Source organism: Sus scrofa, chromosome 10 (assembly GCF_054392235.1).
Source record: "Sus scrofa isolate SSC_HxYL_T2T_F1_AM1 chromosome 10, Sscrofa_HxYL_maternal_Yorkshire_Landrace_v2.0, whole genome shotgun sequence".
NCBI lineage: Eukaryota > Metazoa > Chordata > Mammalia > Artiodactyla > Suidae > Sus > Sus scrofa.
The window spans coordinates 93,773,745-93,796,981 of NC_139392.1; the positions used below are offsets into that span (position 1 = coordinate 93,773,745).

The window sequence follows — 23,237 nt, forward strand, 5'->3', positions numbered from 1 at the left end:
CCAGGAGATCAAAGGTTTCCTAGGGAACACGCTGGAAACTGGAAGCAGAAGGAAACTGGTCTTCAGAGACAGAAACATTTTGTTACTTGTAACAGAAAAGCCTGACCAGAATGTGAAACATTTTGTTACTTGTAACAGAGACGCTTGATACCAGGATGGGGCGGGGGACCCCCAGACAACTTTTAACACCACTCTCTCTCTCTCATTGGGAAAAGATATCAGGTGGTGGCATCTTCTCTCAAGTTCTAGGGCAGAGCAACCCCCTCCCCAAGGTACAATAAAAGAAGGCGGCAGAGGAAAGCGTGCACAGCAGCAGCACCAGGAAAAATCAGCTTGAAGGGGGAGAAGCCAGGTTGGCAAGCGCAGCACGGCGGCCACATGCTCACGCCACGTCCATGGTGGGGCCATCGGTCACCAGGCGAGGCTCAGGACAGTCACGAGGGCCATTTGACCCTAAACACACCCGAATAGAGAATAACAAAACTACAGCTCTGGAGAGACTTTGATGAAACCCACCACGCTAACATTGGCCCAAATCAGGTAAATACGAACCCCCAACCCATAGAACCACCGTTTTCAAAGGCAAACCTAAGCCCAGGAAAAAGCATCTTTCCAGCGAACAAATGGTCATTCAGACCAAAGAGCAACAACTGAGCAGCATCTTCACAAGTGGAGAAAATGACTTAGTAAACAGACATGGGAGCCCAAGTGGGTTCTTGGGAGGTGAGGCCACACGCAGAACTGGCGGGGTCTGGGGCCACCTTGTGCCCAGCGTGGGATGGAACAAAGAGGTCCCTTTGGCGAGACCACAGACCCGTTACAAGAACCATCCATTTTAACTCCATGGGTGCGTATCCTGGGCTCACCGTAAGGACACAATGCACAGAACGGCTTCAAATATTCGTCTCGAGCCTGCTGTGTTAGGATAGTTGAAAAATGGGTGGTGAACTAAATATTTCCAGTGATGCGAGAGTGCAGGGATCAAGCAGGTACAGAGTCAGGTGAGTGAGACATCAATTCGATGGAATTTTACCCAGATATTTAAGCGATAGTCATAGAATGTATGCGACACACAGAAAATTGTCCTAACTCAGTGGTGGCTAAAAATCTTAGTCAACAAAACACATTTGCTGTAATGTTAACATACTTTCTTTCAGTCTTTTAATGTATGTAGTACCGGCAGGAATCAGAATGAAATGTTGGCAGTGATCTTGGAAGAATGAAGCAACTAAAACAAACAAACAAAAAACCCCCACAAAACCTATGGTCTTATTTCCATTTTTTAAAGCTTTGTTATGTTTTACAAACTTAAAAACTAAAGATAAGGGTTTTTCCCTAAAAACTAAATATAAGGTTTTGTTTGTTTGTTTGTTTTCCTACTAGATTTTGAAAATAGACCATGTGGTCGAAGCTTTAGGGTTGCCTTCCCTCTAAACACAGCTAAGTCCTGAGCTGCGAGGGTCTCAAAAGCGGGAGATGATGGGCCTTCTCCCTGGTGTCTGATTTCAGATGCTTCATTTTGAAATTAAGGCATAAACAGATGCAGGGCAGGTGGTCTGGGTTTTACATTAATGATGAAAAGCTAAAAGCGGCCACTTTTCCTGGTTTTTCATGTTTACTGAAACTCATCCTGCCTTTTTAGTGACTCTATCACTTCTATAAGGAACGAGAGCTACACGGAAATAATACCAGCTTGAGGTCATTAATCCTAGAGGAACACCAGGTGGACAGCAAAATGCTCCTTCACACAAACCTCACAGATGTGCCTCTAGACCAGGGAGAGTAACCCCCCCCCGCCCCCCGCCCGTGAGGCCCCCATGAAAGCTGGGCTTCCCTGCAGGCCGCCTGAGTGTACCATCACTGGCCACCTTCCACCTGTGGTCAGCAGCCCCAGGCAGGTGTGACTCCCCCCACCGCCCCCCAAGGAGGAGGAGGAGGCATGGGTTCCTGAGAGTCAGAGAAAGCAGGAGGGGGTGACACTGACCTCGTAGATAAAGTACACCTTGGCCCCCACGTATATGCCCATGCGGACGACGGCTCGGACAGCAGCGTTCATCCCTGCAAAGAGAGAGGGGCAGGAGTTACTGACCAGACTGGGCGAGGCTGGCACTGCTATCTGTGACAGTGGGGGAAACGTGTCCCCTCGCAGAAGGCTCCTCAGGTGAAAAGTCAGGACACTCACCCCGGGGACCAGTGCCGGGAGGAAGAGAAACAAGTATGTGGCAGAGACCCGCGTCCTGAGGCCCCGTCTTGCAGACAGAAATCCCCATTCAGTGCTGTGCGTTCAGAACATCCCCGCAAACACACTTGGCATACGAGCCACCTCCCCTTGGGCTGAATTTGTACAGGATTCCATTCAATTTCAAAACAACAGAGAGGAGAGAGGTTTGTTTACAGGCAGCCAAATTCAAAGAAAGCAGTGCTGAGAAGCCCACTGGTCTGCAGAGGAGATGAAAAATTATTACCCACTACCGGTGGAAAAGAAAAATTTCGACAGTGGCCTTAAGCACAAAACAAGTCATGCAATTTTATTAAAAGAAAAGTCAAATCAAGCCAATATACTATAAATACTACCTAATCAAGGTAAATCTAGGCCACTTCCCACGTTTCCTCAGAGGGCCTTAGAGAAAATTAAAAGTGCAATATATACTTTTATAAATCGGCTGCACCCCAACTGGCTTTGCCACTGAAGCCCTCCTTTGGGGCAGCCATCTGTGCAATGGAACCGCAGCTTGGACCTATGTGAACAGGTCTGGATTTCACACCTGCAAAACCCTGTACCATCGTCTCAGCTGATGGGTGAGGCTATCTGGAGAGTAGCGAAAAGGGAACCCCATCCCTCTTGAAGAGGATGCAGCCCTGAGCACCAGAATAGGCCGCACCTGGGTACCTAGCTGCTCCTGGACCCACAATAGCTCCCATCCACCTCCTGCGTACATTTAACTTTCAGGAACAAATGTCAGAGATCTTAGAGAAGGCGGACCACAAAGTAAGAGGTACTTTTGGTAACTAAGAAACAAATGAAGGCACTGTGGGGCCCAGAAAGACACTCAACAGACAAAGAAGCTCAATTTGTATCTATTTGTATGGCAAACCCTCTCAGAAGATGGTTACAAATTTTCAAACTAGGAGGAGCCAGAGAATAAGGTTGCTGCCTCTGAAAGGCTACAGTTGTGAAAGGCTACCATGTTCATGGAGCTGAAAAAGCTGGAAATAAATTCATGTTAAATGCATAGCAAACGTCTACGTACATGCAGACATTATGTATTTTAGTCTCACTACTTCATGTTCAAACCTAGTTTCTTGCATGAAAGACTTGAGTGACCTTTTGGTTCATTGGTGGCTGTCTCATATATCCTGAAACTCAGTATTTCAAAATGCAGCAAATCATTTACCCTCATCTCCTCCTTGTCCCGTGTCCTCCCTCAGAGCAGCACAATTTTTCTGTGTTGCACAAGCCGATACCCCTGATACCCCTGACAGCCCCCGCCCACAAAACTGATATTTTTCTCTCAAATTTCCCCTGAATCCTGTCTCCCTCTAACATTATTCACTCTATGGCTGAAAGGATTAAAGTAGCTTTTTCTCCTCTGTTATTATATAAAAGGAATTTATAACTACGTTCTTCTTGTTTAAAAAATATTACAGATTCTGAAAAAGGCAAAACTATGGACATATCTAAAAAAACAATTGGGGAGTTCCCATTGTGACACAGTGGTTAACGAATCCGACTAGGAACCATGAGGTTGCGGGTTTGGTCCCTGCCATTGCTCAGTGGGTTAAGGATCCAGCATTGCCGTGAGCTGTGGTGTAGGTTGCAGACGTGGTTCGGATCCCGCGTTGCTGTGGCTCTGGCATAGGCTGGGGGCTACAGCTCCAATTCGACCCCTAGCCTGGGAACCTCCATATGCCGCGGGAGCGGCCCAAAGAAATAGCAAAAAGACAAAAAACAAAAAACCCGAAGAACAATCGGGAGTTCCCATCATGAATCTGACTAGTATCCATGAGAACACAGGTTTTGGCTGTGGTGTAGGCCAGCAGCTGTAGCTCTCATTCTCCCCCTAGCCTGGGAACCTCCATATGCTGCAGGTGCAGCCCTAAAAAAACAATATGGTTGCCAGGGAGTGCTGGAGGGGGAGCAGGAGGGGGATGAACAGGCAGAGCACAGAGGATTTTCCAACCTCACAGAACATGAGACACCAAGAGTGAACCCGGTGTTAACTGCAGACTCTGGGTGATGATGCTATGTCGGTGCAGGTGCATCAACTGTAACCAATGCACCACCTGGTGGGAATGTTGACGGTAGGGATGCTGATGGTGGGGATGCTGATGGTGGGATGCTGGTGGTGGGGAATGCTGATGGTGAGGACTTTGATGGTGAGCAAGGGTTTGCACGTGGAGGGGGGCACAGGGTAGAAGGTAAATCTCAGTACTTTACCCTTAGTTTTGCTCTACATCTAAAACTCTGAAAAGCAAGGGTAAAAAACCACTAAAGATGAAGTTGGAGATGCCATGTCTTGTCCCATGCCACCCCTTGGCGATGACACAAACACCCTGCAGCCACACTGTCCCTATCCCAGCGTCACACTTTCTGAGACGTGCTCTGTGTTGGCAACAGCTAACACTCATCTCCCAAACTCAGAAATGCCCATGTTTCTCCCCCAATTCCCCAGGGCCTGTAAAACCCAACCCTTGAGGTGAGACCTCCACCCAGCCAGGGGGGCTCTTCCTACCTGCTTGGTCCCACCTGGAGGCCCAGTCTACACAGCTCCACCTGCAGCATCCCCAGAACTGCCTCCGCGACCCTGAGCTGCCCTCTCTTGACCTCCAGGACAGGGCTTGGCCCCTCCAGGAAAGCTTCCAGGAGTTTCTGAGCTTCCTTCTCCCGCCCACCCTCCTGCTCATACTGAGGTGTGCCCTGTGGCCTGGGCCTGAGGCCTTAACCCAGTGAATAAACACAGCTCCTCCAGCCCCTTCCCACAGACCCTGTGATGCTTGAACTACTCCGTGCCCCCGTAATCAAGAGAATGAGCACCAAACGCTGGAGCCCCACTGATGCTTTGGGGAGGCGGCAGGCAGGTTAATGCCGGCTCCCGGCTGGGGTTTTCCAACCCCTCCACGTCTGAAGACCGTATTCCTGGCGTCTTCCGTAGAGACGTGAATACAGAACACGCACTGGAGGATTTTAGAAAGTGCAAGTGGGAAAGGAAATGACCGAAGGAAAGAAACTGTGACAAGCAGAGCCTAATCCAGAGGTGACCCCAGGGGACACGCCGTGGGGTGAAAACAAGCCTGGGTGAGCTCTGCCCACAAGGCCTGGCCACTTTCACAGCAGCCCCGCATCCTGAATTCCTCCCCTGCCCCGTGCTGTTGACCCAGACTCACGTGGGAAAGCGGCCTGCCCCCTGGGGTGCCCTTCCCCTCTCAGCCGGCATCAGACCCCTTGGCAGGGAGGGGAGTCTTGGGGGCCCCGGGTCAGGGAGCACAGCATTCCTGCCCCCTTCCCGGGGAATGAAGCCTCGCGCGTCTGCGAGCCTCAGCATGGAGCTGCTTTTATCAACTTCAGTTGGCGTGGGTGTCTTGCTACACCTGCCCGCCTTGCCTCCGCATCTCAGAGCTGCCGCCTTCTGATTGGCCGAGGGAAGGTGATCCGCCCACAGCCCAGTGATAACCGGCCGAGCACCTGAGCATCAGGCTGCAGCTCCCAGGAAGCCCAAGGGAGTCAGGCTCTTAGTGGGCAAATTAACAGCCAAGGGGAGGAAACTAGTAAAACGAGAAGCTGGAGTGGAAACCCTACTCCCCCTTTTAATTGAAAGTCTTCCTAATTCCCTGGAGGAAACTGAGAAAAAAATGCCTGCTGGCACCAGTTCCTGTTTAATCATTTGGGGAGGGTCAGCCCTCCACTGAGGGCTGGCCCGTGGTGGGTCCAGAGGACAGAGAGCAAGGACAGCAGGAAAAGCAGATTTTCTTTCACTCTTTGACATCCGGACTGGGTCCTGACACGGGTCCTCTGGATCTGGGGTCTGGCGGCCTCCCGGGTGAGCAGGGCGGGGATGAGGGTTCCGCTGGGCGCTGTCCTGGGCAGGGTGCCCTCCCGGGGGGTGCAGGGCACTCTAGCTGCTGTTTTTAGTAAACATTCAGAGTCCTTCCTCTAGCTTTTGGTTTTGTTTCAGCAGCCAGCCTGGGGAGTTCAAACAACTTTTGCAGTTATTTCCACAGGAAACTCTCACCCTGCTATAAGTAAGAATCCTAATCTTTGGAAAGTAACCAGGGTTTTTGCAAGAAAAACCCTGGGTCCTCAGGGAACGTTCAGACTTGTAAGGAGAACCAAAAATAAACAAATCTTGAAAAAACTAGGGAGCAGCCAAGTGGTAAATGTGAGAAACTTAGGTGCAAAACTTAGGGTAATAGAAAGAGAAGACTGTTGTTTTCTCGCTGCACCCTGGTCTCAACTAGCTTCTCACTGCGGCATCTTGCATGAAACACAAACAGTCAGGGAGGTAATTTCTTCCTTGGGCTCCGTGAGGCAGTGCGCCAGCACCCCGAGATGCTGTTCTGATAAAAATCAAACATCGAGTAATTTGCAAAAAACAAGGAGTGTGTTGGTTCTAATAAAATAATTGGGGTTTTATTTCCTCTGTGGTCTGAAGCGTATAATAAACCTCTTTCCGCAGCCGTTTCTGAGCGTGTTGGGTCATTTCCCCTGCATTTTTCTCAAGGCTCATAATCACTCTTTAGTAATTTCAACATTTAAATTCCCTTTTGAAAAGTCAGGTCTGGTTGCCCAGACCTCCTATCGGTTTCTCCCCGCCCGCTTGGTGTTCTCCTCTTTGTACCAAAGCAAGGATGCTGGCACATGTCAGAAAGCAAACTTAAAACACACCTTGTCTTATTCTTGCTGCTGCTGTTCTCCAGGAAGCTTGCAGTTTAATAATTCAGGTGTGGGAGGGAAATTCCCTGGGAGAAGATGTCACAACCCTGCTTCCCCTGGGAACCACTTCACAAGCTTCTCAGCAGTCTGCAGCATCCATCACCGAGCTTGCCTTAGCGGCTGTGGACCACGGGGCATAGACCCGTGGGGGCTTCAGTCATTCATTCATTCAGCCGCCCCGCCGTCAGGACACATGCACGGGGTGTCTTCCCTCTTCGCGCAGTGCTGGGCGACATATGATGAGATGGGAAGATGGTGGCACCGGTGGGGCTTGTCACAGCCAGTAAACAACACAGGACAAACCCTCACATCACACCGGGAGGCGGAGGTGACAAGGACTAAGGGGGAGAATGGGGGTGGCAGGGGGGCTGGGGCAGCCCCCTGGAGAGAGGCTGGGAGATGGTGATGGACCCTGGCCAGGTGGACACGGGGACCTCTGGGAAGGGACTCCAGGCAGGGCCACGGTGGGAGCATGCCTGCCACGTGCTGCATCCCGACGTCCATGGCAAACACCAGACCACTGCCAGCAGTCCCCTGCGTGCCACCAGACTTCAACATGAACAACCAGGTCAGCCCCTCTGGCCCCGACCGCATCGCACACCCCTCCCTCCAGACCCCCGCCACCGGCACTGCCACCAACCATGCCAACACGCACTGGGTGAGATGCACGCTGGATTCAAGGGCTCGGGATGGAAAACATGTGAAATATCTTATTAATAACCTTTTGTACTGATGATGGACTGAAAATTGGACTGAATAAAACAGAAGCTGAAAACTCATTTCCTGTTTCTGTTGCATTTCTAAATGTGGTGCTGGGTTTAAAGCCACATGTATAAGGGGCCGCGTTTCTGCTGGAGCCCTGGGCCCTGAATCTGTTCCCAACACCCGCAAAGTGTGTACGTCTTGCCACACTCGCCAGCGGGAAGTGATGAATGTTTCATTCCAGATCCCAAAGTGGCTACTTTCCTGCAAAGGTTTCCCTTGGTGTCCACAAAACCCCTGGTATAAGCACCGCCCTCAAGAGCATCCTTCTACCCACCTGCCTGCTTCCACCTGGGCCCTCGCTCTGCCTGCCTTCCTGCCGAGAGGTCCAGCTCCCACCTGCAGCTGAACCCCTTACTCCCAGCCCAACCCTAACCCACCACGGGGCCCACTGGGTGCTTACTCCACCCCTCAAGCCGCCACCCTCGGCCCAGTGCTGGTCCTGGGGACACGAGGGTCCCCTCCCCTCCCCTCTCCCCAAAACCTCCCTCACCAGAGGCAGCTGGACCCCAGGGGGCTTCCAGGTCCCATGAGGGTAATCCCAAGTCCTCCCTGTGGTCCTCCTCACCCCCACTGGCCCTGCCCTCTTTCTCCCACCTGCTGGCCCCACACCTGCCTCCCATCTGCTTCCTGCTGCCCCTCTCCCTGCCCCCTCCCGCCCCCCACCCCCGTGGTGGGGCTGTCCGTGGATCCTGGCTTCCTGCCCAAAGGTCCAGCTTCCTTCTCAGCACCGAATGCACATGTTCACCCCCCAGGCCCCTGGGAGAAGGGGCTCCACCGCCAGCCTAGGGCACCTGGGGAGGCGTCCCCAGCCTGTGGGATGACTAAATGATAAGGGAAATGAGAATATTCCACCAGAGCTGCACGAGGTCCTCTGTCCCCTGGCTGCCCTTCCACTCCTGCTACTCAGAGGAACACCTACTCAGGCCGTTGCACGAGGGCCCCCACTCATCAATCTCCCGGATCAGAATCCTTGTCAAGGTCAGAATCCCATCATAGGAAACATCAGATGGCCTGAACCACCTGCTGGATCCAGCCGACCAGGCCTTCCCTGGACCCAGGGAACCAGAACCTGCATCTCAGCCAGACCCCTGTGGCTGTCTGCACCCAGGACAAAGAAGGAAGCCGAGAGCCCTGGGGGCAGCAGGGCCTCCCTGGGCCTGAGTGGCTGGGGGAGAGGGGGAGGGGAGGAGAGGAGAGGGAGGGGCGGGAGGGGGCTGGAGGGGGAGGGGAGGGAAGGAGAGGGGGCTGGGTGCTTCCACCTCTTTCTGCAAACCTACAATTCCCCTCCCACCAGACTAGAGGGCAGGCCTCCCCTTCAGGAAGCCCCTTCCTGCTCAGGTCACTGCTGCGCCGCCGCCGCAAGCCTTGCTGCTTCTCATCCTGAAGCACAAAAGCTGAGCCCCGAACAGGCAGGGCTGGCAGTGGGAGAGGGTGGGAGGAAGGCCCTGGCAGCCGCTTTCTCACAAATAAAACAGCACCCGGAGCTCATCGAGAGAATACCTCGAAAGCGACTCAGCTATTTTCCTAACATTCAGCCATCTGTTCTCTAACCAAACACACCTTCCCAGCATCACCACATTCGCAGCAGGTGTACAATTCTGTGTCCTGTGTTTGCCTTTAACATGAGGCCACCCTCTCTCCACCCTTCCAGTGTAACCGCTTCCAGCAGCGCATCAGATGGTGTTCAAATAGCCCCAGTTCTCCGGGGTGAAAGGCATCCTGTATCAAAGCTTTCCGTTTTCTGGAACTACAGGGAAAAACCTGCTTTTGTGGAAAGATGACAAGATGTCTAGGTTCCAAGGGCCACTTAAATGTGTCACCCAGGGTGTCTGCGTTAGAAAAGGGCAACTGCGTGGATTTCCCACGGTACTCATGGGGTTAACACCAGCAGTCTAAGGGGCCGCCTCTGAGACCCAGTAATTTTTGCTAAAATAATGATTACACTGTCGGTGAGAAAGAGCCCTTCACAGACAAACATGCACAGAGCCAGACAGTAAGGGCCCAGGGCGCGTGAAGTGAGATGCCCACCGTTCCCACCTTACTGGGCTGTGTGAGGGCAGGGCTTGGGTGGGCATGCAAGGACCACACAAGCCAGCAGGGCCTGGATGCAGCACTCAAAAAGTTCAGAGAGGAACCCCTACATCGACCTGGGTTGACTAGTACCTCGAGTTTCTTTCTTTTTTAAATAATTTTTTTTTGTTTTTTTTAGGGCTGTACCTGCAGCATATGGAGACTCCTAGGCTAGGGGTCAAATTGGAGCCATAGCCACTGACCTACACCACAGCCAAAGAGATGCCCGATCTGAGCCACATCTGTGACCTACACCACAGCTCATGGCAATATCAGCTCCTTAACCCACTGAACGAGGCCAAGGATCAAACTTGCAACTTCATGGATACTAATCAGATTCATTTCCGCTGAGCCATGATGGGAACTCTGTACCTTGAATCATGGTTTTTAAGTTCTGATCTTCAGACATGTGTTGTTTCCAGATATGACTCTGCAGATAAAAGAGTCCTCTTTTTTTCCTCTCTCTCTTTTTTTTTTTTTAGGGCTGCACCTGTGTCATATGGAAGACTGCAGGCTAGGGGTGGAATCAGCAATGCTGGATCTGAGCTGCGTCTGCGACCTATGCAGCTTGCAGCAATGCTGAATCCTTAACCGACTGACCAAGGTCAGGGATTGAACCTGAATCCTCACGGATATTTGTTGCGTTCTTAACCCACTGAGCCACAACAGGAACTCCCTAAAAGAGTGCTTTTGATTTGTGAGGGCTTAATTCGCCAAAATGACTTAATGAGCAAAGAAGACATTGCTTGGTCAATCATCTCTTTGTCACCTGCCATTCTGCAGAAGAAAGTGGTCCTCACTCAGGGAGATTCCAGGGGGGAGACCATCAAACCTGTGGGCACCCGCTGAGTGCCACGTACTGTGCTGGGTGCCAGAAACGCACGGCTGGGTGGCCACGTGGCCCAGGCCGACCTCTTATAACTCAGGAGTCAGTTCAGCTCAAAGCTCACTTGCCCATGTGTGAAATGGGTGAGTCACAGGTGGAAGCGTTAGGGCCTCTGCTGAGCAAACGGTCACCGAGCCACTAGTGACTCTTCCTATGAATGGACAGGCTTAGCCAGACCCCATCTGCGTGAGTGTTCTGTAAATACTGTCTTCACGCTGACTTTACCAAGGGCCAAAAGGGACAGCTTCCCTGTTCAGTCCACCCTCTGGGGCCGTTTCTCTGCCTGCTTGGCAGCACCGGGCCCTCCCGAAGCCCTCAATTTGTGTCTGAGACAATGAGTCACTTTTGATATGTGACACACTCTTGCTTGGCTGTGGGAACCTCGTCACAGGAAGTCTGTCCATCGACCTGGAACTTATTTTAGGTTAAAGTAAAAATCAGTGTAAATTTGTAGACATTCCTGGTGACAATGGAAGTCACCCAAAGAATGAAAAAAAAAAATTAGACTTAGAAATTGCCTTCCTTAATGGCCAGGGCTGGGGCAGTCAGGAATATAGCCGAGGGATTTTCATTTGGGGGGGATAATCATAATTCCATAAGCATATAATGTAAAATAATATAAATCGGAAAACAAGCACTTTGTCACTTCAGCAGCGGGCGGTACATCGACTTAGCCATGCTGATGCTCTCAAACACATTGTTCTTAAAGCTGCTTAAAAACCATCTGCAGAGTTTCGAGCCAATTGGCCTTTGCTCCCTTTTGAGTAGGAATTAGATGTTACAGCCTCACCTGAGAAGAGCCCTTTAAGGGCGGGGATTAGTGGGGAACATTCGGGTTGAGACTCATAGAACTTGGGTTACATCCAGCCAAGCCCCACCTAGGAGCTCTGTCGTCTAAATGAGGTTACTTCTCTCTCTGTGAGTCCTTCTCCCCACCTCCAAAACCAAGACCTGCAGTCCTGTGGGTCCTGGAGCGATGTAATGAGGCCTGGAGATAAGGCCCATAAAGCTCCTAGAACTTAGGAGTGTCCCCGGCCATTGGCAGCTCTGGCCATCTCCACGTGGAATTTTCCACAATTGTGCATCTGATTAGAAAACTACCCTGAAATGAAAACATGTGATAATCCTCCTTGGTCTTCAGCTGTAAGCCAAACTCTCCTTGCCAAGGGAAAATCAAGCACCGATATTACTTAGAATCAAGATAAAAGGGTAAAAGATAAAATGGTAAAACAGTGAGAGGGTCCGGGAGTCTGCAGCTGCCCAGAGCCACCCCTGGAGCATATCCCAAGGGCCGCTTCTCGGAAAGAAACGCCTCCAAACATTCAATCAGGTCCCAGACAGGATCAAAACGGGAGGTGGCGCTCGGCATGAAGCCCAAGAAGAAACGGAGACAGCAGCCTCGGCTCTGCCAGAGGGAAAATGCCCAGCAGACCGGCCAGGGTGGGCTCGCCAGGGGCCGCCCAGATGCGCCAGCTCAGACCAGGGCATCATGGGTGGTGCCATCTCCTGTTAACCTGACAGGACCCTGACCAAGCCACATTCTTGGATAGTTCAGTCTCCCAGGACCCTTCTCCACTGACGAGAAGAGGTGTGGGCTCACTGCCTCTCTTATTCATAACTGCTCACAAGTGGCAAAGCCTGCATCACAGCAAGAAGGCTGATTCTGCCTGTTGCATCACAATCTCAATTGCCTGAGCACCAGCTACCAGGTAGTTGAGCAAACTTTTGGACAAGGACTCAAAAGAATGACCCATTTTTTCCCTCCCAACAGACAGTAGTACCTTAGGTCTAACATAACCTTGAAACTCTGACCTTGAAGCCAGGAGGATTAAGAGACCAGTTCCTCTTTCTGTGCCAACGTTTTATTCTGTTTCCAAGTCTGAGGTAAGAGTCCATCAAGATGCTTCCTAATTTGGGCAAGACGAACCTCCCAGCACACCTGCCTCTGAGGCCCCTTGACAGCGAGGCCACCCACTGGCATGTCTTGGGGTGTTCATTTAAGCAATGCTGGAGATGTCATCTATTTCACTTTGCTATTCCCCCAATTCCAGCCTTTGCTATGTCACAGCATTTTCTCTCCATTGTTTTTACCGGGGGCACCTTACTAGAACAACAAATAGAAGACCAAATCAGAACAGCCCAGCTTCGTTCTGACGCAAAGGCGGGCTTGTGGGGCAGGGGGCGGCGACTGATGCTGCGAAAGCCACCTTCGATAGCACACGGAGGGGCTTCCAACAGACCCACGCGCGGGGGACCCACGTTCCAAGGAGCGCACGGCCCCAGGTGGGGTGCCCAGAGCTGAGGGCGCAGGACGCACGGGCAGTGACGGGCCGGGCATCACGTACGCGCCCGCGGCGGGCGGAGCTGCAGCCACAGCGCCCCACCTGCCGCACCCGCCCGGCCCCGCCCCCACTCAAGGGCGAAGGGAAGGTCGGGGCAGGGTGGGCGGCCGGCGAGGGCGCCGGACCAATCACTTAAGCATCCCTCCATGGAGCGTGGCCTGGAAGCTGGGGAAGATGAGGCATCAGGGCCTTTCAGCTCATCCGGGACAGGAGGAAGAGGGTAAAATAAAAACCAAAACCGGGCTCAGGAGGCGTCCCCGGCCTGTGATCCTTCAGGCTCTAAGCATGCACCCGCCGGGGCAGCGCCTGGGCAGCACGGCGCTACTTTCTAGAGGCTGGCTCGCCCCACCCAGGGATGGACCAGGATCAGGAAACCCCAGCCTTCTGGGAACCCCTGCGCCCCCACGTGCGCCCAGCGCAAGGGGCCGTGGCGCGGCTGTGTCATCCCCGCTTTAAATCCAAATATTCTGTTCGTAAGGCCTCGGGCCCGGGAGCATGGGTCCCCTTCTCGAAATCAGCTACCACCCTCGGGGGCGGAGGGCGGCAGCTGCAGTCCGCACTCCCGGTGCTGTGACGCTTGGGAGTCCCCGCTTCCTGGTCCTTCCCATCCAGAGGAGGCTGGGGCGCGGAGGGGGGGGGGGTAGGGGGGAAGGGCCTAGTGACCCATTTCAGTTTTTGGTTTGGTGACGAGCCGGAAGGGGACAGGAGGTTAGAGCGCCGGAAAACCATTTTTAAAATCTCCCAGCGGAAACGCAAGGCCGTGCCGCCCCCAGGGCATCTTCAGGCGGGGACCCCGGTGCGCCCCAGCCGCTTCCCGCCGACTGCAACCTAGACCCCGCCAGCGCCGCTCAGGGGTTGCGAGGCTGCAGACGCGCCACGGGGTCTGATCTGTTATTTCCACGACATTGGGGGTGGGCGACGAAGTTGGGATGGGAACCGCGGCTTCGGACGTGGTCGCGCCGTCGCCACGCTTTGGAGGGGCGTCCGGCTTCATCCTACCACTCGGATGAGAAATGACCTCGAGCACGGTCCCGGAGACCCCACCGCCAGCCGCAATTTTAAAAATAAGCGTAGAGGTGGAAAACTGATTTTCCCGGCGAGGGATCCTACTGCCACATGCCTCCCTGCCCTGGCTCCGCAGTGACTCCTGAGGCTGCCGGGCCCGCGCCCGCTTCCGCTCCAGGAAGGTACCCCTGCGGTTTCTGCGCGCGGGGCTTCTCTCCCCCTGGTCGATCACCTCTCTTCCTCGTTTCTCCCTGACTGCCCCTCGCTTTTCCCGGGAACCTCAGCCTTTGTCCCCGGTCCCCTTTCCCACCCCTGCTCCCCGGTCCCCTCCACTCGCCGCCCGCCCGGGGCCACGCGGGCGGTCGCGCACCTTGGGCATCCCCGCCGCTGGTCAGCACGCCGATGGCTTTGCCGGCCCCGGAGAGGTGCTCCAGGAACTTTCGGAAGGAACCCTTGGGGTTCTGGGAGTCGTCGTGGTGGGCCATGGCGAGCAGGCCGGAGACGGCGCCGGGCGGGTGCTCAGCAGCCACTGCGCCCCGCCCGCGCCGCCGCCTCTGGAACCGCCGGCCCCGCCCGCGCGGCGCGCGCCAATGGGCAGCCACGGGCGGGCGGGGGCGCGGGGGCGCGGGGGCGGACGGGGGGCGGGGCCGGGGGCGCCGGCTGGCGGGGAGCTCGGCGGGCGCGAGCCGGGCTCCGGGGAGCACCTCCCGGGGGAGCGCGGCAGGCCTGGGGGGCGGGGGGGGCGGAGCGCCTCGCAGGTGGGAGGAGCTTGACGGGCCGGAAGCCCGGCCGGGGACGCGAGCGCACCACAGGTGGGTGGGGAGCTCCCGCAGGTGGGCGGAGCCTCGCCGGTGCGGGCGGGGGGAGCGCCGCCCGAGATCTGGCCCCGAAGGTGGGGGGGCCTCAGCCGGGCGGAGCGCGGCAGGTGGGGGGACAGCGGCGGCGGCCGGGCACTCCAGGTGGGCGGGGTCGCCGCCGCGGTGGGGGCGTCGCGGGTCGGGCAGCGGCAGGTCTGGGCGCGGGGCCCGCGGCGGCTGGGGGGGAACCGAACCGTCGTGACAGCGGCACCCCCGGTTCCCGCTAGATTCCTTCCGGGGGCAGCGCTCGGAGCCGCGGGCGCCCCGGCTTTTCCTCCTGTCTGAGGTCGGGGAGGAAGGACGCGCGCCAGCCTCCAGGCGCGGAGCGACCGTGGGCGTCGCTGGCGGGCGGTGACGAAGCGCTGGTTCGGTCCCCACAGGGGGCCTGGCACACGAGGAGAAGGGACGGGGCCGTAGAGGACGCGCGGGGACCCCGGGGACACCCTGACGCTGGGAATGGAAGGGGCAGGAGACGGGCAGGAAAGTCTTGGCCGGGCGATAAGACCCAAGCGCCTGCGAAGGAAACCGCAGTGTCCTGCGTGGCCAGCCAGACGCTCCCGCAGCTGCACTGGGAACTCCCTGACGTTCACGTCCAATGTGCCCGGTGATGGATGAACGGGGACAGACATTTCAGGGAAATTAACAGGGGCCAGCTCCCCGCCGCGGTCGCGCGGACCGATGCGCCTGGGCGCGCAGTCTTGCCCAGAGCATTGAGCTTGGGGTACGGAGGGAAGAGTTTCTTAAAGGACCCCATCAGCCATTCCGGTGGGGGGCGGTATCACTTACTAGAGGCACCACGAACGTGCACCGAGCGGACACAAAGGGAAAAGAGGTTAAATGAAGGCTCTCCTGTCACCTGGAGCAGCCTGAGGCAGAGGCGCACGCACAGCTGTTTACTACCGGGCAGCCCTGGAGAGAGGCTGGGGAGTGCGTCCTTGCCCTGGGCGCTTGCCTTATCCTCCTGCTCCGCTGTCTGAGCATCAGCAGTGAATTGCAAAAGAGAAACAAATTGCTGCTGTGGACAAGGCCAGAGGTCTGATCTCTGCCCTGGGCCGGAAGGGATGGAGAAACTTCTAAACGCCTGCGGTCATCCGAATCTCCTGGCCTTACCCCCTGCCCCCCCACCAGTACCGCCGAAGTCCAGTTTCAGAGATGCTGTCAGGAAATAGCATTTTTAATAAGTCCCAGCGCATTCTGACGGCTGCAGAATCTGAGAGCGCCTGCGCTAATGAGTTCAGCTGAGTGAGTGATGCTGCGCAGATAGTGGACATCTGAAGGTGGCCCATGGGTGCCCTTCACTCCTCCAGTGCGGGACGGGAGCCAGGCTCTGCCCAGGGCACCCCGACCCAGGATTTGTGCTCTAGAATCATCCATCCTTTTCTAGAGCATTCTACCCTTTGAAAAGTTGCTCCACACCGAATTTTAATTTAGCCAAAAGGCCTTTACCTTCTTATAAAACTGAGTTTTTGTAATTTAGAGGGTTGGCCACATGACAGCAAATGGTGTGTACTGCAGAAAACAATAGATACAAGCTCAGTATCCAAACAATGGGGCTAAATAAATTATGATACAAATATACACATTGTTTTCTATTGCTGTTAGGGTTTGAAGATAAGCTGTACATTACATGAAAATATATTCAGGATATCTTCATAAGTGAGGAGGCAGGGGTGTGTGTCTGTGTGTGTGCACGTGCATAAAGATGTAAATAAATCTGGACATTTTAATTTCTTCTGCTTCTTATAGCTGTGTTTTCCTCCAACAAACAAGTATCATTTTGGGAATAAAATACTGCAGTTCACTAAACACAGGAAAGTTCAGCCTTGTCAGACCCCAAAGGTTATGTCTGTTTGGCAAAGCTTAGGTCTCTTAAGCAGGCTTGTGTTTCAGACAGGAATTCCTCATTCTGGCTACGGTCCTAAGCTTTGGCCCATTGCTCAGTCTCGCAGGGTACAAAGTAGAGCTGGCTACGGCCACTGTGAAAATACGTAGCTGCTGCACCCTTTTTCTCTTGCAGCACATGTGTTTTAGTAACCCTTTGACTGGAGGTACTGTGTTTTTGGTTTTTAAACTTTGGCCTTAGAAGAGAATTTGGTGATCCAGGAGGGAGAATTCACGCCTGTCGAGCATCCAGCTTTATGTCCAGCAGACCATGCCACGTGCTAGTTCTCTCTTGCTGCCTAAAAAATTACGCCAAGCTTTGATGGTTTATACCCACACCCGCTTACATCACAGGAATAGTATTCCAGGGGCCGGGGCTGCAGGCAGGCTTTGCTGGGTTCTCTGCTCTGGGCCTCAGAGGCTGCAACCAGCCGGGGTCTGAAGTCTCATCTGAAGGTGCAGCAGGGGAGGGTGTGCTCTGTACACGCCCCACTGCTGGGGGGGTTCACTGGAGAGGCCTCTGTCCCCCTGCGGGATGAAGCCTTTACCTCTGATGCCTCAGCTTTGGCGGGTTCCTTCCACCCGCACCCCTGAGCTGACTTTGAGCTAATCTGCAACCACAGCTCTGTAACCATCTGCCCTTTTCCTGGTGCCTCCCCGCTCCTCCTTCCCTAGACTTTGCAAAGTCCACGAGTAAATGAAAGCACTTGCTAAACAAGGAAACGCTGCCTTCAATGCATGCTCCCCACCCCCACCAGTTGTGGTCAGTGTCCTGGTCCACATTTTAAAGTGATCCTGCTCTCTGTCTAACAGCTAGACTCTGCACGAGGTAGAAAATAGTGGATGCTCTCCAAGACCTTGACACGGAGTCGTGTTGTCCTGAACCACCTAGAGCCCACATCTGGCCTGGGAAACACGGAAGGAAAGACAGTCTCCTGGTTTCTGCGAAGCACGTGGTCCTTAAGGGTTTAATCCCTCCAGGAAATGTGGTCAGCCATGCGAACCAGAGCCTCTCACAGAAAAACCGCTTCCTTCTCGGTGTGTGCGTGGAAGCCGAGTAACGGGACCCTCCTCTTCTTCCTGCACCTTCAGCGGAAGGAGGGCGGACGCGTTGAGAAGGTGGGAGAAGCAGACCTCCCCTCTCTGAGGAGCTTCCCCAGCAATTGCTCGGTTGCTTCGGAGAAAGAGGGAAGGGGAGACGGCTCCGCTGCTGAAAGAAGGTCTCTGGGAATTTCCCCGTCAGGAAAAGAAACCAGGATGGTTTTAGCGGTGTTGCCACGTGATGGGTAATGTTATGCGTCAACTTGGCTGGATCACGGGTGCCCAGATAGTTGGCAAAACCCAGTCTCTGGATGTGTCTGTGAGGATGTTTCCAATGAGATTAACATTTGAGTCAGTCACTGAGTAAAGCAGGTTCCCTCCCCCACGCGGGCGCTCACCCCGCCGCCCAGGGCCCAGGAAGGGCCCCTGGTGCCCCCTGGCTCCCTCCCCACCTCTCTCTGGGTAGCCCACTGGCTCTGCCTCTTGGAGACCCTGCCCGGGATGTACGGTCCGATTAACCTGGTCACTCTGCGTTTTAGTTGTGAAATACTAGATCTGCCTGCTAATTTGCATGTTGTCTACACTGAGGCCTGGGTTCTCTGTTGACTTTGACACGTTTGAATTTGTAATGACAGGTTCTTAGAGCTCCCTTGCTTCCTTACCGGAATTGGGGTGGTTCATGGCCAGCTTTCAAGGGCCAACACGCTAGAATATCCGAGATGAAAGCTATAACAGTAACGCGTTTCACTTTGCAGACGAACACCCATGGACCAGGCGTGTGCCAGGGGCACGTGCCAGCCGGCAGCAGGAGCTCTGAACGTTTAGGGGTGTAAATTTGTGAGATGCTGATATAAGCCATGGACCTCTCCCTCCAGTCACGTGTACACACGCGACCCCTGCGTGCAGAGCGCAGTTAGGGGGCCTGTGAGCCTGGCAACTGGCCAGGCCACAGCTGAGGGCAGAGGGAGGCACCTGGTCACAGGCCCAAGGGGCAGGAAGCTGAGTCCTCCTCAGTGGCTTCCGTGGCTTCCCACCGTTGGGACCCCCTCGTATTTTAGAGCCTACGTCCAGCTAGTGCACCAGGAACCCAGGCCAAGTCTTGGGTCCCACGGTCTTGGTCTGAGGCTTGGTCCTCTTCCTCCGAGGATGCTGTGTAAAGCGGCACTTCCGGGCCCTGCTGCCTCGTCCCGGATGCTGTGGTCCTTTGAACCTCCTCGGGGACAGACTCGTCTTTTGCCTATAAAGCCTTTTTACCAGGATAGGCCACTCATTTAGGGCCGATTTCTGCCCCTCTAAGGCACTCTGCAGCAGACAGGGCTGATCATGTCATTTTGTCACATGAGGTGTTCTGAGTCCCTCCTGCCCTGCGGTCCACGTCCCTGCCCCTCCCTTGGCTCCCAGCGGGCAGCCAGTCCCAGGAGCCGTGTTCCATGCACTTGACCCGCCAGGTCCCTACGGACTCGCTCCTTTCCTCTGTCCAACTCCCCGAGGGGAAGAGGATGCAGGCTGGCCCTCCAGGCCCCACACCCCGGGCCCTGCTGCCAGAACCCGTGGGAAGGACTGTTTGGGGGGTCGCCGGGGTATCAGGTGGAGAGAGGCTGTACAAATACAAGCAGAGCTGAGAGATGGGAGGAGAGACAGAGACAGACGGAGAGACAGAAACACACAGACACAGGGACAGAGGGACAGAGAGACAGAGGGAGAGACAGACAGAGAAACAGACTGAGAGATGGAAACAGAGGGAAAGAGAGAGAAACAGAGAGAGAGACACACAGACAGACAGAAAGCAAAACCTTCGCACTCCTTAACTCTGCTCCTCGCTCAAGCTACCGGCCCTCTTGCTGTTAACCACCAGCAATGGTTAAAGCTGCCACCTCCCGGCACCCCCACTCCCCGACTCTTCCCTCCCTCAGGCTCCCTGAAGTTGGCCTCCTCCGCAACAGCTTCTCTGGAACGTCTCTCCGAATGTCACCAACGGTCTGTCCAAACAACTAGCAAATAAAACAGCTTTTGAAAACAAGTTCTCGGCTCTGTTTCTTGTCGATCCGTTTTTCTAAACTATATGGTGTTACTTTCTAATACCTCCTCCCAAACCCTCCGACGGGTTGGAGTTTTGGGTTGTGATTTTGCAGGAACACGAGTTATGTGAGGAAAACTGATTTCTGTTTATCAGTTCTTGCTCATTAGAAAGTGTTGGGGTCCCCCCATCACAGTTTCCGTGAGAACCTTAGCATAGAGTCTTGCTTTGCGGCAGGTAAAATGCCAAATAATAAGCATCAGTCCTAAGATTTCTCCTTGCCTCCAAAAGTTTGTTCTTTAAAAAACTGTGGTTACCCTGGTGCCTCCTGTGTCCTGCATCCCAAAGATTCTGGAAGAAAGGGCTTAAATGTCCACGAACAGATGAATGGATTAAGAAGATGTGGCACATATATACAGTGGAATACTACTCGGCCATAAAAAAGAACAAAATAATGCCATTGGCAGCAACATGGATGCAACTAGAGATTCTCCTAAGAGAAAGACAGATACCACATGATATCACTTCTATGTGGAATCTAAAACATGGCACAAATGAACCTATTTACAAAACAGAAACAGACTCACAGACATGGAGGGCAGATTTGGGGTTGCCAAGGTGGAGGGAGTAGGGAGTGGGATGGACTGGGAGTTTGGGGTTGGTAGATGCAAAGTATTACATTCAGAATGGATAAGCAATGAGGTCCTGCTGTACAGCTCAGGGAACTGTATTCCGGCTCTTGGGTTAAAACATGATGGGAGATAGTGTGAGAAAAAGAAGGTATATATACATATACGTAGGACTGGGTCACGATGCTGTAGAGCAGAAATTGACACAACGCTGTAAATCAACTGTGTTCTAATTTTAAAAAAATCCAAACCATAAAAAAAGAACATTTGGGAACCCCTGCTTAGTCCATGCAGGCTGTTCCGTGGTGTTTGGCATATTCTGAGTGGGAGTTACGGATTCAGAGGCCTTGCAGCGGCTCCAGCATGCACCTCGCCCTGCCAAGTTCTGATTTGCTCAGAACACCTGTGGCCATGGAGTTTAGACCCAGCCCAAGGGCAGGAGACAACCTGAAGGAGCGTTGCTACTAGCAAGGAAGATGACTGATTCAGGAGACAAGGTAACTGTAGCCCCTAGAGACGGGAAGCTGGTTCTCTAGCTACAGGGGGATTGAGGACGTGTGGTTAAGGACCCACGTTCTAAATAGCAGCTTCCACCCCAGTAGGTCCCGGGGCTGGGTCCTTGAGGATGGATGCAAAGGGGGAGGGCGGCAGGGCCCATCCTGCCCTGTGGGTCAGGGTCTCTGACAGAGGAGGGGCAGTCTGATGGGCCTCAGCTCTCAGCCCCCAACTGGGCCCCAGACCCAGTCCCCAGGCGGCAGGAAGGAGCCCGTCTGGTCCTCGCCTCACCTGACCTTGGCCTCTGGCTGGAACGCATTTGCTTCCCAGGCTCTCGCCGCTGGAGCTGCACATAGAAACCTTTGTCCCCCTCTGGCCACCGCGTTCTGGCATGGGTGGTGCCCGTCTTGGGCTGCTTGGCTGCTGGTTGTCCTCTCCAGCTCCAAGATTCTGCCCTCAGTGGAGGGTTCAGGAACCTTCTTTTTAAACTTATTACTAGATTTTTTTTTTTTTAAAGTCAGGCAACCAAAAAAGATAAAACAAAACAAAATAAAACAAAAGGACCTGCAGTAAGGTGAGTCAGATGCCAGTGGAAAGCTTAGGTGAGGGAGTAAAATACAGACCCATGCGTACAGTTGGCATGGCATCCACCTTCAGCGACAAGCTGGGCTGTGAGCTTTCTGGCACCTGGAGCCCAGAAAGTAAAATTAAAAAAATTTTTAAAAAGGGGAAATGCTAAGATTCTCTATAAAGTCTTGCTTTTTGGTTAATGGGTTTTGCAGACTTTTGCTTAACTCCTAGTGGTTTGGAGTCATAGAAATAATACAGCAGGATCTCCTACAAGCAGAGTGGACTTTCCCAGGTGGGCAGAAGAATTAGAAACCTCTGGAGGGAGTTTTGTACCAAAGTGGGTTTCGTTGTTGTCATTGTTTGTTTGTTTTTTGCTTTTTAGGGCCACACCTGAGGCATATGGATGTTCCAGGCTAGGGTCAAATTGGAGCTGCGGCAGCCAGCCTACACCACAGCCACAGCAACGCAGGATCTGAGCCCTTTCTGCGACTCCCCACAGCTCATGGCAACTCCTCTGGATCCCAACCTACTGAGCAAGGCCAGGGATTGAACCCACATCCTCGTGGATACTAGTCGGGTTCTTAACCCAACAAACCACAGTGGGAACTCCCTAAGGTGTTAAATGGTAGAAGGAGCGGGGGGCGGGGGGGAGAGAGGAAACTCTTGCTCAGATCAATTGTCCTGGAGCATCCTGCAGAGAGGCTCATCAGCTGGTGCTGCAGCTCTTCTCCGAGACCGGGCCGCCCTCAGGCTATTCTTGTTCTGTTCTTTACTCTCCATTTGGAAAATGAGGCCCTATGATTGGAACTTGTTTTCATATCTTGTTAGCTATATCTTGGTGACATTCCAGGAATGACTCCAAATTTTATTAGCAAATAGGTCCAAAGATTTTCTTCCATGAAACATGTTTCTGGAAGACTTCCCTGGAGATGGCCCATTCTAGACTGCTGCTCCGAGGCAAACATTCCCTGGCCTGTGCTTGTTCTCCGCATGACTATATATGTGTGTGCGGACACACACACGCACACACACATCCCCCCAGGAGATTAAGCCAGCTCCCTTTGTGTCCCCTGCTTTCAGGAGGTGAAGCGGGGAGCTCTCAGTGGGTGTTCTGTCCGGTGAACTCCAGGCTCTCAGCCACACGCCAGCATGTTTACAAGGCTCAGGGCTGTTCTTCAAGCCTTCACCCCTTTCCTGAGCCTTGGCTTCCTCGACCTCCTACTCACCTGTTGTATCTTAGTTGCCCAGTCTCTGCCAGCTGTGACTGGGCCAGCCCTGGGTCTGCAGCTCTGGAGAATGACCATGATGCCTTTGAGGGTCCAGCTGAGTCCTTAGGGGCTTACAGCTTGCCTCCAGGAGTGGTGATGAGACCTGCGACTAGGGGAGAGGTAAGGGCTGGGAATGTTCTAGATGGAGGTCTCAAGAAAGAGGGATGTGAGTGGGAAGAAAGCAGGGCTTTGTGTGGGTGCTCTGCTGGGCAGTGGCTGTGGGGTGTTGGAGACCTGGATGGGAGGCTGGGCGCAGGCGGGGGCCCGCAGGTGGAGTGAGAGCAGGTTGGGGAAGAGCAGGTGGGGAAGAGCTCAGGTGTGGTAACAGGTGCGGGGACAGCAGGTGGGGGACAGCAGGTGGGGAAGAGCTCAGGTGTAGGAACAGGTGTGAGGACAGCAGGTGGGGGGGAGAGCAAATGGGGGGAGAGCAGGTAGAGGGACAGCAGGTGGGGGAAGTGGCCAGCAGCTGGGCAGGTGCAG

At 54.0% G+C, this 23,237-nt stretch overlaps 1 protein-coding gene and 1 long non-coding RNA gene across 4 annotated transcripts in view; one reads left to right on the plus strand and one right to left on the minus strand.

Moving 5' to 3' along the window:
- The window catches only part of PFKP (phosphofructokinase, platelet), a 59,485-nt gene extending 44,452 nt beyond the window's left edge, over window positions 1-15,033 (minus strand). The window contains exons 1-2 of one of the 2 annotated variants that reach the window (XM_021065066.2): window positions 14,370-14,568; window positions 1,985-2,058 (exon numbers count right to left, since the gene is read on the minus strand). In XM_021065066.2, coding sequence (XP_020920725.1) covers window positions 1,985-2,058; window positions 14,370-14,484 — 189 coding nt within the window. In that variant the 5' untranslated portion in view covers window positions 14,485-14,568. Of the gene's footprint in view, window positions 1-1,984; window positions 2,059-14,369; window positions 14,569-14,884 lie in introns of those variants that run through there. The other variant, XM_084980613.1, reaches the window with a different exon arrangement.
- Window positions 12,877-19,798, plus strand: LOC146399621 (uncharacterized). Of its 2 annotated transcripts, none has more exons than XR_014818182.1 (2): window positions 12,877-13,214; window positions 17,551-19,798. It is a non-coding gene; the product is annotated as an uncharacterized LOC146399621 (long non-coding RNA). The 2 variants fall into 2 exon arrangements; XR_014818181.1 differs by lacking the exon at window positions 12,877-13,214 and adding an exon at window positions 14,649-14,811.
- Window positions 19,799-23,237: the final 3,439 nt, after the last annotated feature.